This window comes from Erinaceus europaeus, chromosome X (assembly GCF_950295315.1).
Source record: "Erinaceus europaeus chromosome X, mEriEur2.1, whole genome shotgun sequence".
NCBI lineage: Eukaryota > Metazoa > Chordata > Mammalia > Eulipotyphla > Erinaceidae > Erinaceus > Erinaceus europaeus.
Window position 1 is genome coordinate 29,812,188 of NC_080185.1, and position 17,065 is coordinate 29,829,252.

At 38.6% G+C, this 17,065-nt stretch overlaps 1 protein-coding gene across 1 annotated transcript; it reads right to left on the reverse strand.

Moving 5' to 3' along the window:
• Positions 1-15,176: 15,176 nt before the first annotated feature.
• On the reverse strand, positions 15,177-15,991 carry LOC103117558 (coiled-coil domain-containing protein 169-like). Its single transcript, XM_060182788.1, has one exon. The coding sequence runs from the start codon at positions 15,949-15,951 to the stop codon at positions 15,307-15,309; it is 645 nt and encodes a 214-aa protein (XP_060038771.1). The 5' UTR covers positions 15,952-15,991; the 3' UTR covers positions 15,177-15,306.
• Positions 15,992-17,065: the final 1,074 nt, after the last annotated feature.

Below are 17,065 nucleotides of genomic sequence, written 5' to 3' on the forward strand. Positions count from 1 at the left end.
ACCCGGATCCTTACACCGATTCTTGCGCTTTGCGCCATGTGTGCTTAACCTGCCGCACTACCGCCAGACTCTCTATCCCATAACTTTTAAAATTCAGTTATCTGTCAAAGGGCATTTTAGTTGTTTCCAAGATTTTGCTATTGTGAATAAAGCCACTATGAACATGGGGGTGCATATGTCCCTTTGAATCAGTGTTATTATATCTGGTGGATAAATGCCTAAGAGTGGAATTGCTGGATCATAAGGTATTTCCATTTGTATTTGTTTAAGAATTCTCCATACTGTTTTCCATAATGGCTGCACCAATTTGTACTCCAATCAGCAGTGTAGTAGAGTTCCTCTCTCTTCACATCCTCTCCAAAACCTATCTTTTCTTGTTTTATTGTTGGAGTCCATTCTCACAAGTATGAATTGGAATCTCAGTGTGGCTTTAATTTGCATTTCTCTAATGATGAGTGAATTGGGGAATTTCTGCATATGTCTGTGGGCCATGTGTATCCTTTTTTTTTTTTTTTTTTAGAGAACAGTCTATATCTTTTGCCCACTTTAAAAATATTTATTTATTTATTTATTTTCACTTTTGTTGCCCTTGTTTTTATTGTTGTAGCTATTATTACTGTTGTCATCGTTGTTAGGACAGAGAGAAATGGAAAGAGGAGGGGAAGATAGAGGGGGAGAAAAAGACAGATACCTGTAGACCTGCTTCACTGCTTGTGAAGCAACTCCCCTGCAGGTGTGGAGTGGGGACTTGAACCAGGATCCTTACTCCAGTCCTTGCTCTTGGCGCCACATGTGCTTAACCCGCTGTGCTATGGCCTGACTCCCTTTTGGCCACTTTTTATTGGACTGTTCCTTTTCTTTTTATTGAGCTGTTCTTAAAAAGACTTTTTAATCTTTGACTAACTAGTATTTTTAACATTTATTTATTTCCTTTTTGTTGCCCTTGTTGTTTTATTGTTGCAGTTATTATTGTTGTTGTTGGATAGGGCAGAGAGAAATGGAGAGAGGAGGGGAAGACAGAGACAGTGAGGGAAAGGTAGACATCTGTAGACCTGCTTCACCGCCTGTGAAGTGACTCCTCAGAAGATGGGGAGCTGGGGGCTCGAACCAGGATCCTTATGCTGGTCCTTGTGCTTTGCGCCATGTGCACTTAACCTGCTGCACTACTGTCCCATTCCCCACTAACTAGTATTTGATAGTACTGATCTATTAATCCCCTCCCCTTTCCTATTTTGTTGTTTTTTCTTATTTCTGTTGTGCTCTTAATTCGATTCTACTGTTCATCTCCATTAGAACATGTAATCCTTTGCTTCTTCTTTTCCCATGGGACCCCTTTCAGCAGTTCCTGAAAGGTGGGGTTGATGGTGACAAATTCCTTTAGTTTTTGAATATTTTTTATATTTTATTTATTTATTTATTTAAAAAGGGAGACATTAACAAAACCGTAGGATAGGAGGGGTACAACTCCACACAATTCCCACCACCAGATCTCTATATCCCATCCCCTCCCCTGATAGCTTTCCCATTCTTTATCCCTCTGGGAGTATGGACCCAAGGTCATTGTGGATTGCAGAAGGTGGAAGGTCTGGCTTCTGTAATTGCTTCCCTGCTGAACATGGGCGTTGAGTGGTCAGTCCATACTCCCAGCCTGCCTCTCTCCCTCCCTAGTAGGGTGGGTCTCTGGGGAAGCGGAGCTCCAGTACACACTGGTGGGGTTGTCTGTCCAAGGAAGTCTGGTCGGTATCCTGCTAGCATCTGGAACCTGGTGGCTGAAAAGAGAGTTAACATACAAAGCCAAACACACTGTTGAACAATTATGGACCTAAAGGCTGGAATAGTGCAGATGAAGTGTTGGGGGATACTCACTGCAAACTGTTGTGTACTTTTGCTTCAGGTATATATTTTGCCCTAGTTTATGAATACATGTGAACACATGCTCTATCTCAGGAGACCTGGTCTATATCTAGGTTTGGGACTTTGTTAGGAAGTGAACCACATGGAATGGAATTAGAGAATACTATGAAAGGAAAGGTCTCACCCAAGTAATGAAGCTGAAGGGTTGTCATTTCATACCTGAAGTCTCTGGACACAGTCTGAAGTGAAGCATGCTGAAGTGGCACTCGTTGCATTGATTAGGTTGTGATCGGTGGATGCAATATTATTTGATATGAATTGAGAGAAGCATGCAGGAAAGTGTGCCCCACCCTAAGGTTCCAGGACTGGGGGTAATATAGGTTCCTTCTGTGTTAGGATTCAAGAAGACAATGGATAGCTATTGTTATCATCACATTATTTGGTAATTGGGTTAACTTTGAAAAGTCCCTTTGTTAGGATTTGCTGTATAATACCCAACATCTTGTATATAGCTGTGCCACTGGTTGCTTCTGTTCTCCCTGGTCTAGTCTTTTGAGAGAGTCAACATATCAAAGATTCAGCCTATGTATTAAAAAGATTCAGTCTGTGCTTTAAAAAGTTTGAGACAATCAATTTTCCCCTCGCATATTAATTAAATAGTGATTTATATGACTACAATTTAATAGGAGTGTACATAAACACCATTCCCACCACCAAAAGACTGTCCCATACCCCCCCCATCACCCCGGGAAGCCAAATGTCCACCCTCCCCCTTACCACAGAGTTTTTACTTTGGTGCCCTACTCTAGATTTAGTCAAATCCTGCTTTTAGTTTCCCTTTCTGTTCTTCTCAACTTCTGTTGATGAGTGGGATCATCCCATACTCATCTTTATCTTTCTGACTTAGCTCACTTAACATAATTCCTTCTAGCTCCATCCAAGATGGGTCAGAGAAGGTGGGTTCATTGTTCTTAATAGCCGCGTAGTATTCCATTGTATATATATATATATATATATATATATATATATATATATATATATATATATATATATATGCCATAGCTTTCTCAGCCACTCATCTGTTGTTGGGCACCTGGGTTGCCTCCAGGTTTTAGCTATTATGTATTGTGCTGTTGCGAACATAGGTGTACACATGTTTTTTTGGTTGGGCATTATGAAATCCTTGGGGCATATCCCAGGAGGGGAATTACTGGGTCATACAGAAGGTCCATATCTAGCCTTGTGAGAGTTCTCCACACTGTTCTCCAGAGAAACTGGACCAATTTACATTCCCACCAGCAGTGCATAAGGATTCCTCTGTCCCCACAGCCTCTCCAGCATTTGTTGCTGCTATCCTTTTTGTTGTATGCCATTCTCACAGGGGTGAGGTGGTATCTCAATGTTGTCTTTATTTGCATTTCTCTGACAGTCAGTGACCTGGAGCAATTTTTCATGTTTGTTAGCCTTTTGGATCTCATCTGAAGTGAATGTTTTATTCATATCCTCTGCCCATCTTTGGATGGGGTCATTTGCTTTTTTGTTGCTAAGTTTGCTGAGCTCTTTGTATTATTATGGTTGTTAGTCTCTTGTTTGATGTATGGCATGTGAAGATCTTCTCCCATTCTGTGAGGGGTCTCTTTGTGTGATAGTTTCTTTGGCTGTGCAGAAGCTTTTCACTTTGATGTAGTCCCATTGGTTTGTTTCTCCTTTAGTCTTCCTTGCAATTGGGTTTGTTTCATCAAAGATGCCCTTTGGTTTAGGTGGGAAAGTGTTCTACCAATGTTTTCCTCTAAGTATTTGATAGTTTCTGGTCTAACATCCAGGTCCTTGATCTGTTTGGAGTTGATTTTTGTTTCTAGTTTTTGAATATTTTAAAAGTCCTTTATTTCTCCCTGACATTTAAAGGACAAATTTGCAGGATAGTGTATATGTGGCTGGCATTTCTTATCTTTTAGTATTTTGAGTATGTCATTCCATTCTCTCCTTACCTCTAGGGTTTATGGAGAGAAATATGATGAGAACCAGATAACTTTACCATGTCACTTCTTTCCTTTCCCTAGCAGACTACAAAATTCTTTCCTTTTCCTTAAGTTTTAATAGTTATACTATGGCATATCTTGGTGTTGGTCTTTTTGCATTTAGGTGACTGGGTGTACAGTCTGCTTCTAGGTAGTTTATGTTTTGAGGATTGCCCAGGTGAGGAAAATTTTCAGCTATAATTTCTCTGAAATAGCCTTTGTTCCCTTCACCCTATCCTTTACCTTAGGAATTTCTTTATTTGGAGTTGGGCAGTAGCGCAGTGGGTTAAGCGCAAGTGGCGCAAAGTGCAAGGATGTCATAAGGCATTTCTTTATTTCTTTAAATTCTCTTATTGGGGTATTAATGGTTTACAGTTAACAGTAAAATACAATAGTTTGTACATGTGTAACATTTCTCAGATTTCCACATTTCCAGTCAAAGGAATTTCTATCACTCTTACATTTGACCTTTTGATGGAGTATGTTGTTTCACAGAGGGTTGCTGTTTTTTCTAAACCTTTCTTTCCCATCATCTTTAAATTGAAAGAGTGGGCTGACTGTATCTTCTATTTTAGATATTCTTTCCCCTGCCTGAGTGAGTCTACTTCTGAAACTGTTTGCTTGAGCTTGTACAGTGTTCAAAGTGTCTTTCACACCCTGCAATTCTATTTCATGTTTTTCTTTCATGCTTCCTAACTGTTTAGGGAATTCTGATTGAAGTTATTTCATGTTTTATAATTTATTTTTTAAAATATTTTATTTATTTATTAATGAGAAAGATAGGAGGAGAGAGAGAGAAAGAACCAGATATCACTCTAGTACTTGTGCTGTTGGGGATTGAACTCGAGACCTCATGCTTGAGAGTCCAATGCTTTATTCACTGTGCTACCTCCAAAACCACATGTTTTCTAATTTCTAGGAGAACTGTTTAGAATTCTTCTTTTGTGTTTCCTAACTCTTTAACGAAACATTCTTTTAACTCTTGAGTATGCTTCTCAATACTGTGCTTAGACTCTTGGAGAAACTTCATAATGAATTTTCCGTCATTCTCTGATAGTCCCTCTATATCTAAATTTTCCTGGAGTCCTTCTGTTTCATTCTGTCTTTCTGAGTTGTCATGTTCTGACATATGTTTTTGCTATTTCTCTGCTGTTTGTGGATTTATTATGCTGCTTATTGCTGAGCCAACATGTGGTACTATTATTATAAATACTAGATTTCACTTTGTTTATATATTAGGGGGGTGGTATTATGCTTCTTGTTATTCCCTTGAGTTGTTTTATACTCTATATCATGTGCATATATGGCTTCTTTGTAGAATTTCAGTCTGAATTCAAGCCATGGGGGTTTGCAACTAGGTGGCAATTGTGTTTGAAGAAGCAGAGTTCAGTTTACTGTTTGGCCACCAATTACCACCTATTACCTTTTAGCTTCCAGCTGTTGCAAATTACCTTCCTGTATGTTTGCCTTAGTTTGGGGGCAAATCAGACTGGTCAGGCAAATCTGCTGCCACTGTGGTATGACCCCACTACCTGTTCAGCAGACTCTCACCCCTGAGGCCATGGGCCAAAGCTCGGAGGCAACCCCCACCTCACAGTCAGCACCATGAGCAGCCTTGACTGCTGTTGCTCAGATACAAAATAGTGTTGTCTGTATGTTGTCAGAGCTTCTAGCCTCCGTGTGCTTGGTTTCAACCCTGTGCCCTCTCTCACCCTGACCATGCACACCAGCACCCACCTGAAGTCTCAGTGTCTGCACATATCCCAGATGCAGTTTAGTGAGGTTTGTGGATTCGATGGTTGTCAATATTTGTTGTTCTGGGAGGACAGTGTTTGTCGTCACTGTTAGTCCACAGCCACGGCTAGAAGTCCTAGAAGTCCCCTGACTTTCCTCCTTCCTTCCTTCCTTCCTTCCTTCCTTCCTTCCTTCCTTCCTTCCTTCCTTCCTTCCTTCCTACCTTCCTTTCTCTTTCTTTCTTTCTTTCTTTCTTTCTTTCTTTCTTTCTTTCTTTCTTTTTCTTTCTTTTTTCCTTCCTTCCTGCCTGCCTGCCTGCCTGCCTTCCTTCCTTTCTTTCTTTCGTCATCACCAGGGCGACACTACCTCAGGCTGACTTTTTCAGATACAGAAAGGAAGACATCACAGCATTGAAACTTTCTTCAGTGCAATGAGTGGGGGCCAGGCTTGAATCTGGGCCACTTACATGGCGAAGAAGGCATGCTATCCAAGTGAGCTGTTTTGTTGGCCCTTTTGTAGACCCTCCTATAACACTGACCCAGGCCAGTGAAATAGCACACTTGCACTTTGCCATGTGCAAGGCCAGGCTTGAGCCCTGGCTCCACCACATTGAAGAAAGCTTTGGTGTGGTGGTCTCTTTCATGCATTCCCTCTGCCTCTGTTGCTCTTTGTCTCTATCTACCAAAAATAAAGCAAAAGAAATGAGTCCATTTGTAAGGGCTCCCTTATGACCTAATCATCTTGCCCTTATAGGTAGAGATGTTCACTTTTGGGTATTAGGATTTATTTACCTGAGCCAAATGTGAATTTCATGTGTGTGTGTGTGGGGGGCAGGAATGTATAATCATTGAGATCATAGCGCCACATTTCAGCTATTGTTGCTACTATGAGGTTGGGTGTATACCTGTCTGTTGGACTCCCTTATTTTAATTCTTTTGGCTTTATATACCAAGAAGTAGAATTGCTGAATTATATGTAATTATGTATAAATTATTAGGAAACCACCTAATAGTTGTACCAGTTCCCATTCTTACCAGCAATACACAAGAGTTCCATATTCTCTACATCCTGCCATCATTGGTTGTCTGTTCTCTATCTCTCCATATATACTCTGCGTATCTATATATTATAGTGCATGTATCTCAATATAGATCTCAGATAATATATAGTAATTATATACAACAGCCAACCTCATGGGTATTAAATTGTTTGGTGATCTGGTCCTGGATCTTAATTTATCAGAGTGGCTGAGCTAATAAATGGATATTGTTTAGAGCTACTAAATTTGTGGTAATTTCCCATGGTAGTAGAAAACTACTGCATTGGCACAATCACTGTAGCCCTCTTATGATTACTGTATGTCTACTATATAATTTCCTTTTTTTTATTTTTTGCCTCCTGGGTTACTGCTGGGCTCAGTGCTGGCACTATGAGTCCACTGTTCCTGGTGGCCACTTTTCCCATTTTATTGGATAGGAAAGAAATTGAGAGAGGAATAGGAGATAGTGAGGGAGAGAGAAAGACACCTACATTTCCAACTATGACACCATCTCCCCAGACAGTAGCTTAGGTCACCTGCAAATTAGATGTCAGGTGCAGGCAAAAAATAGTTGAGTCATGGGCCCCTTGGAATATACCTAAAATAGCTTCCAAAATGGAGACCCCAAATCTTCACCTGCAATATTCCAGCCGTTAGGTTCATGATTAGTCAACAATTTGTTCTGCATTATATCTTAACTCTTTTTCAGCCACCAGGTTCCAGATGATATCATGATGCCAAACAGAATTCCCAGGGCAGAGGACCCCACCATGTGTCTTGGAGCCCCACCTCCCCAGATCCCTGCCCCACTAAGGGAAAGAGAGAGACTGGCTGGGAGTATGGGTTAACCTGTCAATACCCATGTTCAGTGGGGAAGCAGTTACAGAAGTCAGACTTTCCACCCTCTGCACCCGATAATGACCTTGGGTCCATGCTCCCAGAGGGTTAAAGAATAGGAAAGCTATCAGGCGAGGGAATGGGATATGGAGTTCGGTGGTGGTAATTATGTGGAATTGTACCCCTCTTATACTATGGTCTTGTCAGTGTTCCCATTTGAGGAATAAAAACTTAAAAAAAAAAGACATCTGCATACCAGCTTCACCACTTATGAAACATCCCCTCTGCAGGTGGGGAACAGGGATCGAACCTGGATCCTTACAGGGGTCCTTGTGATTAGTACTATGTGCACTTAACTGGGTGCACCACCGCCCATCTCCCTACACTATATAATTTCCCATGCTTTCAAATTCGTTTTATCTTCAATATAAAGTATCTGCTCTAGGTAGCATTCAGTTAGATCCTGCTTTCTAATCTGATGGTCTCTTTTAAAAAGCATTCTGGGCAGGGGAGATAGCATAATGATTATTCAAAAAGATTTGTGTCTGAGGCTCCAAGATCCTAGGGTTCAACCCTGTACTGTCATAAGACAGAGCTAAATAGTGCCCTGGTAAAAGAAAAAAACATTATTATTTATATGTTTATTGATGAGAGGGGAGAGGACACTATAGGGAATCACTCTGGCGCATGTAATGCCTTGGATCGAACTCAGGACCTCATGCTTCCAAGTCCAACATTCTAGATACTTACTGTATCACCTCCTGGGCCACAAAAATATTATTTTTATTATGATTTAATACTGGTGTGCAAAATTGTAAATTTATATGGGTATAGTTCTGAACCCGCCACCAAAGTTCTGTGCCCCTTCCAGATAACCAGCATAGTTCTCACAAAGTCCTTTCTAGGCGTAATCACCTTAAGTTCCATCCCCTTTGCCCCAAAGGACACAATATTATTTCTTTTTAAATTGCAAAGTAGTATTCTATTGAGTATATAACCCATGACTTATCTATCTAGTCATCTGTCCATGGACATTGAGGTTGCTTCCATTCTTCAGTCATTGTGGATAATGCAGCTTTGAACATGGTAGTGCATATATCCTTTTGACTTAGTGTTTTCATGTCATTTGAATATATGCCTAAGTAAGCTGCTAGTTTATTTTTTCTCATTTTTCTCTTTATTGGGGCAGGATTAATGGTATACAGCCAACAATAAAATACAGTGAAAATAAAATAAAAATAAAATACAGTAGTTTGTACATGTATAACATTAACTGTTAGTTTCTTATTTTTTTACTGTAGCTCTTAATTTACATCAGGTATAATTATCAGTGTAATCTAAACATAATTATAACTGCCACTTTGCTATTTCCTATATGTGTCATATATTTCTCTCTTCTGTTTCTCTTGCACTGCTTGCTTTTGCATTAGCTAGAGATTTTCTGGTGTGCCTTTTTAATTCCTGTTACTTAGTCTATTTATTGAATTGGTTTCTTAGCGGTTGCTCTGGGAATTACAATATACATCTTAACTTAAAACAATATACTTCACATTAGTGTTAACTTCTTTCCGGTTGTATACAGCAACTGCTCTAATATAGCTCCCATTCCTATCCATTGTGCCACTTTAGCAGATACATTACATCTTTATATATTCTAACCCCAACAGTATTTTAATAACCATCATTTTATGCAGAAGTCTTTAAAATCAGCTGTGATAAGAAAAGAAAGATATATTCATATTTCATTTTGTTTTCTTTTGTAATTACCTTTACTGGTGTTCTAGTTCTCTGTGTGGATTTGTTATGATTTCTTTTAAGTCTGAAGTACCACCTTTTAAATTTTCTTATAAAGTCAATCTAATGGTGATAAGCTCTCTTTTGAGATTCCCACTCCTGCTTCCACCCCTAGAAAAGTCTTTCCTAGAGGCAGTTTTCATATTTTAAGTTTTTCTTTTTTGCATAGAATTAGTTTTTAATAACAGCATCATTGAGACATAAATCACATAAATACAGTTAGCCCACTTAAAGCATACAACTCAGTGTTTCTAGTATATTCACAGCATTGTGTAACCATCACCGCAACAACAAGTTTAAGCATTTTAGAGAATTCTCATCATCTTCAAAGAATCTTGTGCAGTCAGCCCTATCAGCCTTTCTCCTAACTGGTCCTCTAAGTCCTAGACAACCAACCACATATCTATTGTCTGTCATTATGAATTTACCCACTCTGGGTATCTCATATAAATTCAATTATAAAGTGTGTGGTATTTTGTGACTGTCTTTTTTCATTTAGGGAATTCTTTTGTTTATTGTTTCTTTTTATTTATTTTTAATTTTAAAAGCTGAAAGAGAGAGAGAGTGGGAAGGGAGAGAGAGAGAGAGAGAGAGAGATTGGAAATAATGTGAACCATAGCATCTCTCTGGCACATGTGATGCTGGTAATTGAACTCAGAACTTCACGCTTGAGAGTGCAGTGCTCTATCTACTGTGCCACCTCCTGGGCCACTGCTTCTTTTTATATATTTATTAATTTATTATGAGAGAGAGAATGAAGAAGGAGAGAATAAGAGGACCAGAACACTGCTCAGGTCTGGCATAAGATAGTGCTGGGGGTTGAACCTGTGGCCTTTGGTGACTTAGGCATGCAAGTGGTGCTCTAACAGACTGAGGAGATACCCCTAGCTCAAGGGTATTATTTTCAACACTCATACATGTCAGAGCATAGTAGAACTTTATTCCTTTTAAATGCTAAGTAGCATTTCATCATTTTGGTACAAATCATTTTATCAACTTATCAGCTGGTGAGTATTTGAGTTGTTCCACACTTTTCCGCTATTATGAAAAATGGTTTTTCACTTCTTTACTTATTTCACTTAGCATAATCACTCCCAGTTCCGTCCATTTTGTCCAAAAAGATAGAATATCATCTTTTTTTTTTAAATGGGAGAGTAGTGTTTCATTGAATATAGATACCACAACTTCTTTATCCAGTAATTTGTTGATGAACATTTAGGCTGCTTTTAGCCCTTGGATATTGTGAATAATGCAGTTATGAACATAAAAGTACATATGTCCTTTCTAATTAGTGCTCTAGTGTCCTTTGGATATATGCCTGGCATGGTGTTTCCACTTTTTCTTTGTTTAAGGTCTTTCCATACAGGCTGTACCAGTTTGCATTCTCATCAGCAGTGTACCAGATTGGATAAACAAGTTATGGGAGGGGCCAGGTAGTGGCACACCTGGTTAAGTGTTCACATTACAGTGTACAAAGACCCAGGTTCAAGCCTCTGGTCCCCATCTGCAGGGGGAAAGCTTCACGAGTGAAGCAGGGCTGCAGGTGTCTATCTGTCTCTTTCCTTCTCTACCTCCCCCTCCTCTATAAATTTATCTCTGTCTGTATCTAGTAAATAAAAAAATATTAAACATAAAAAATAAGTTATGGTATATATATATATTTAATCTAATTCTGCTTTCCAATTAAAAACAATATTGTATCAGCAAGAAAAAATGATGGAAGGTGAAAGATGACTCCTAGATAGTTTTGCTCTTCTGTGGCATATAGAATACTGAAGCAAGGGAGTTGGGCAGTAGCACAGTGGGTTAAGCGCACATGGTGCAAAGTGCAGGACTGGCTTAAGGAACCCGGTTTGGGCCCCTGGCTCCCCACCTGCAAGGGAGTGCTTCACAGGTGGTGAAGCAGGTCTGCAGGTGTCTATCTTTCTTTGCAGTTGTCTGTCTTCCCCTCCTCCCTCCATTTCTCTCTGTCCTATCCAACAACAAAATCAACAACAGCAGCAATAATTACAACAATAAAACAACAAGGGCAACAAAAGGGAATAAATAAATATTAAAAAAAAGAAAACTGAAGCAAATGCACTTATAAAGTCAATTGTAATCGAATTATCTCCAAGATTTTATGAGAACTTTGGTGATTGTCAGAGGGAGGGCACAAGACCTTGGTGGTGAATATGAGGAGATATATTTATGTTAAAATATAATATATTAGCATATATATGTAGAATATGCCTGGAAGATCTTGTGATTTTGTAAAACATTGTTGAACCCCTAACAATGAAGTAATAAAATCTGTGAAATAATAAAAACCATTTGAGAAACTAACAAATTGTTTTACCAACAGACTACCATTTTTACAATCCCATCAGCCGTTTATGAGGATTCCAATCCTCCACATCTTTTTCAACAGTGGCTACTATTTATGTTTTTGGCTGTAGCAATATTTATTTACTGACTGGCTGATTGTTATCACTGGGATCTCATGGCTCCCAGCTGACTTTTCAGATAGTAAGATAGAAACAAAATAGAGAGACAGAGAGAAAGACACCACAGCAACAAAGTTTCCTTCAGTGTGATGAAGGCCATACTCGAATCTGGGTCAAATCCATGACAAAATAAGTCCACCATTGCCCCCAACATACATACATACATACATACATACATACATACATACATACATCTATCTATCTATCTATCTATCTATCTATCTATCTATCTATCTATCTAATCTATTCATCTATCCCACAGGTGGGGACTGAAGGCCTGAACCTGGGTCCTTGTGCATGGTAATGTGTGTGCTTAGCAGGTGCTGTCCAGTCTCCAGTATTTTTTGTTTTTTATATTTTGTAATACACTTTTGACATTTTTTCAGTTTCAAATTAAGATTGTGTTACTGGATTTTTCCTTATTAATTCTTAACTTAAAAATATTGATATCAGTACATATTTCAGTATTAAACAACAAAGGACCCTAAGCTATCATTTTTTAAAAATTAAAAAAAATATTTATTTTGAATAGAGACAGAAATTGTGAGGGGAAGGGGAGAGTGCTGAAGAGAGACAGACACCTGCAGACCTGCTTCAACACTTGTGAAGCTTTCCCCCTGCAGGTAGGGCCTAAGTTATCATTTTTGCTTTAGTCATTGCAATAAATGATTGCATTTGCTTATAAAAACTCACATAAAAATTTATTTTCAGGACTTAGTCCTGGATTAAATTTTTGCTTTTACCTATATATTCCTACTAAAAATATGAGAGTTACTTAACTCATTTCTTTCTTTGTACTAGCTGCTCAGAAGCTTAACGTTAGAGGTTTTCTTATTCATGGAATCTCACAAAACTTTTATTTTCCTACCTGTAGACTTTGCAAAAGCCAACTTACATTCCTTTTAGAAGGAAATTAAATAAAAGATTACACAAACCCATAAATATTTTGTCAGTTTTGTTGCTCTCTATACCTAGTAGCTAAGAGTAAACATTTCCAGTGCTTATTTTTTATTATCTTTATTTATTTATTACACAGAGACAGCCAGAAATCCAAAGGAAGGGGGAGATAGAGAGGGAGAGAGTCAGATAGACACCTGTAGAGAGTCAGATAGACACCTGTAGAGAGTCAGATAGACACCACTCACGAAGCTTTCCCCTTGCAGGTGGGGAAGAGTAAATATTTTCAACTCTGTAAGTGATGAAAGTGAGCCAGTGAAAAGTGATTTACTTCAGATCAGAAACAGAAATGGAAAAATTGATATCACAACAGATTTTGAATCCCCATTTCAGTTCTTTATAGCAATATTCCATCACTCTGGGACACACTTTCTGACACCTAGAAAGTGTTCTAAAGTAAAATTTTGCAGAAACACCACTTAAATGTGATAGAAACCTCATGACAAAATGATCAAGTAAGATACCAGTGTAGTGATTGCGACAGTTTGAAATGTTTTTCAATGCAATCTCTATGGCCACTTCCCTATACATTTATTTATTTGTACCTATTTATTCATCACTGATGATTTTTGATGATCATACATATTAGTAATATTCAACTTATCAATTTACTGATAATGCTAAGGAAGATGGTACAAGCATCTAGTATTTGCTTAATAATATGGATTATGGTCTGGTATCTGTAGTCAGTTTGGTTAAAAACCTGGAGAATATTTTCAAGCAGTTTACATGTAATTTATAGGAAGTTACTTTACATTTCACTGCATTTCTTTCTTTCTTTTTTTTTTTTTTTGCCTCCAGGGTTATTGCTGGGGCTCGGTGCCTGCACTACGAATCCACTGCTCCTGGAGGCCACCATTTCCCTTTTGTTCCCCTTGTTGTTTATTGTTGTTATTATTAGTCATTGCTGTCATTGTTGTTGGATAGGACAGAGAAAAATCGAGAGAGGAGGGGAAGACAGGGGGAGATAAAGACACCTGCAGACGCTTTCCTGCTTGTGAAGCGACTCCCCTGCAGGTTGGGAGCTGGGGGCTCTAACCAGGATCTTTATGCCGGTCCTTGTGCTTTGTGCCACATGTGCTCAACCTGATGAGTTACTGCCCAGCCCTCCACTGCATTAAATTTTAAAGTAGGACATAATAATAATTTGTCTATATGATATTTATACGTTCTTCCTTAAAGGAAGCAAAAGTCTACAGAGAAACTATAGAAAAGTGTGGTCCAGGAGGTGGCGCAGTGGATAAAGCACTGGACTCTCAAGCATGAGGTCCCAGGTTCAATCCCTGGCAACACATGTACCAGAGTGATGTCTGGTTCTTTCTCTCTCTCCTCCTGTCTTCCTCGTGAATAAATAAATTCTTTAAAAGGGAGGGTGAGTTGTGGTACCTTGTTGAGTACACGTATTACAATGTGCAAGGACCCGGGTTTGAGCCCCCATTGTCACCTGCAGGGGGAAAGCTTTGTGAGTGGTGAAGCAGTGCTGCAGGTGTCTTTGTCTCTCTCCCTATCTCCCCTTTCCTTCTTGATTTCTGGCTGTCTCTATCCAATAAATAAAGTAATAAAAAATTAAGAAAAGAGAAACTATAGAAAAAATGTTTCTTATTCTTTACTGTTTCGAGATTATGTTTAAGTGTTAGATACTAGATGTGAACACTATTAGGTAGAAACTACATTCCCCATTGGGTAATTTCTGGCAATTCAAGTTCTAATCATTTTACTTATGAAGTAGAGCACATAAAGTATACAGACATCCCAGACTTATGTGACAGTTACAAAAACAGTGTAAACATGAATGGGAGAATTCAGTAAATTTTAGAAATGCCTTCAAAGACTCGTTTTCCTATCATCATCCTATCTCCACTTTTAGACATGAATGTTTTGTGCACTTGCCAAGTCTGACCCAGAGTTTGTCACTATGAATAAACATCACAAAAGGATGCCTCATTGTGTGCTAAGTGACATTATGCTGTAATCAAAGAAGTAATAGTTTTGTAGAATGGTAAGAGACCCTAGAATCTGTGTAGTTTGCCTCAGTCACTTTATAGATATGAGAAATAAAAATGTGAAGGAATTTATCCAAGCTCTCCTCAGTTCATAGCCGAGTATACTTAAAACCTAATCCATTCCCGACTGAAGGCTTTTAGTTAAAGTTTAAAATGCATTTGATTTTCTACTTTGCTTAAACCTTGGGCTTAAAAAAAAAACTGAACATAATATGGCTGAAATCAGCCAACAGCTGACTAGAAATCAAATATAATAACATTATTATCAGAGCAGAGCATGAATATATTACTAAAAACAAGTGTAATGATACCAGTCTACAGGTCTGCTAGGACATTTTTGTTGAACACTAAGACTGTTATTAGCTATTGTAAGGTCACTAAAATTACTTTCTAAAATCATTTTTTGCAACTAAAAGAAAATTACCTTCATGCAAAGGAACAAATAGTGGGAAGATGAGCTTAAGAGATTTAATAGCTCTTTCTTACCTATTTCATTCCCTGAAAAATATGTTGAACATTAACTTCACAAGATGAATAGTCCATATGATAAAAGGGAAGAAATAGAAATCTACCCAATTCTGTAATCACGGATTGAGTTTTGGAAGATGGTTTGCTCTTGTACTCTTTTTTGCTGAACCTTTTTTGACATTTGCTGTCTTCTGATGAAGTGGAGTATATGCTCCTGTTCTCAGTGGATTATCTTTCGTTCTGTGCAGTTGATCCATCTGATGCCTTTTAGAACTGTGGTGTGAGTCTGTGAGATGAGCTATTTCAGCTAGACATATACGTCGTTCATCATCTGCCTTGTGGTAGGCTTTTGATTCTTGTTCCAGTTTAAGTGCACAGTTTTTCACTTGATATTCAAGAATCCTTTTTTCTTTTTCTAACTGTCTAAGTATTGAAGTTAAAGATTCTGCCGTCATTCTCTCATAGACACGAATAGAAGATAGTCTATCTGAAGGATTTCCCCGCATTTTTTCCATTTTTTCTTTGAAAGCAGCAATTTGCTTTTCTAGTAGTTTGTTTACTTCGAGTTGTGTCTCATAACGGACTTTCCACTCATTGTTTTCATGTTGAGCTTTGATTTTCGTTTCCAGTTCTGCTATCTTTTGTCTTATTTCACGTATTGAAAGTTGTACTTTACGTTTCAAATGGATTTCTTTCTCTAGCTCCAGTTTAAGGCGTTCTATGCTCTTATTTTTGAAGTCATCCCTTCTTGCATCCCCCATATTTTATGTCCAGGGCTCTCCCACACCCTTCTCTTCAGCACTTAAAGCAGAGGATTTGAAGGGAGACCCAGAAACTGGGAAGTAATAAGTGTTGTTTGTTATGAGTGGTTGCCATGGAGAACTAGCCCCTAGAATTCTTGGCTGTCAGCATTATTTCCCTCGGCACTTTGAGTATGTCATGACTGCTTTCTGATCTGTTTCAAGTGAGAAGTCAATTGTTAAGTCTTATTGTGATTCCTGTGTATACGACACCTTAATTTTCCCTCTTGCTGTTTTCAAGTTTTTCTCTTTGGTTTACAGTGGTCTATGATCTTTCTAGCTATGAATATTTGCTTTTTGTTCTGTTGGAATTCACTGAACTTCTTGGTTATATCAATTCACATTTTCCATAAAAGTACATTTGACCCATTCTTTCTTTTCTTTTTAAAAATATTAATTTATTTATTCCCTTTTGTTGCCCTTGTTGTTTTATTGTAGTTATTATTGATGTCATCATTGTTGGATAGGACAGACAGAAATGGAGAGAGGAGGGGAAGACAGAGAAGGGGAGAGAAAGACAGACACCTGCAGACCTGCTTCACCGCCTGTGAAGCAACTCTCTTGCAGGTGGGGAGCCGGGGGCTCAAACCAGAATCCTTAAACTGGTCCTTGGACTTCGCGCCACGTGTGCTTAACCCGCTGCGCTACCGCCCGACTCCCCTAACCCATTATTTCTTCAAGTATTTATTATATTCCCATTTATGCTCCCTCTTTTCTGGGACTCTTCTTATGTACATGTAGTGTGTCTGATGGTTTCTCTCTGGCCTGTGAGGTTCTTCAGTTTTATTCATTTTTTTCTCCGATTTGTTAAATTGAATAATTACTATTGATCTGTTTGAGTTTGCCGATCCTTTCTTCTGCCAGCTCAAATTTGATGTACCCCTTGAATGAATTATTTGTGTGTGTATGTCTGATCTTTTTTTTGCCATTTTTTCCTTTTATTGCCCTTGTTGTTTATCATTATAATTATTATTTTATTGCTGTCCTTGTTGGATAGGACAGAGACAAATCAAGAGAGGAGAGGAAGACAGAGAGGGGGAGAAACCGACACCTGCAGACCCGCTTCACTGCTTGT

Excerpts from the sequence above, each read along its gene's own strand:
- LOC103117558 (XM_060182788.1), bottom strand. The coding sequence starts at position 15,951 with ATGGGGGATGCAAGAAGGGATGACTTCAAAAATAAGAGCATAGAACGC.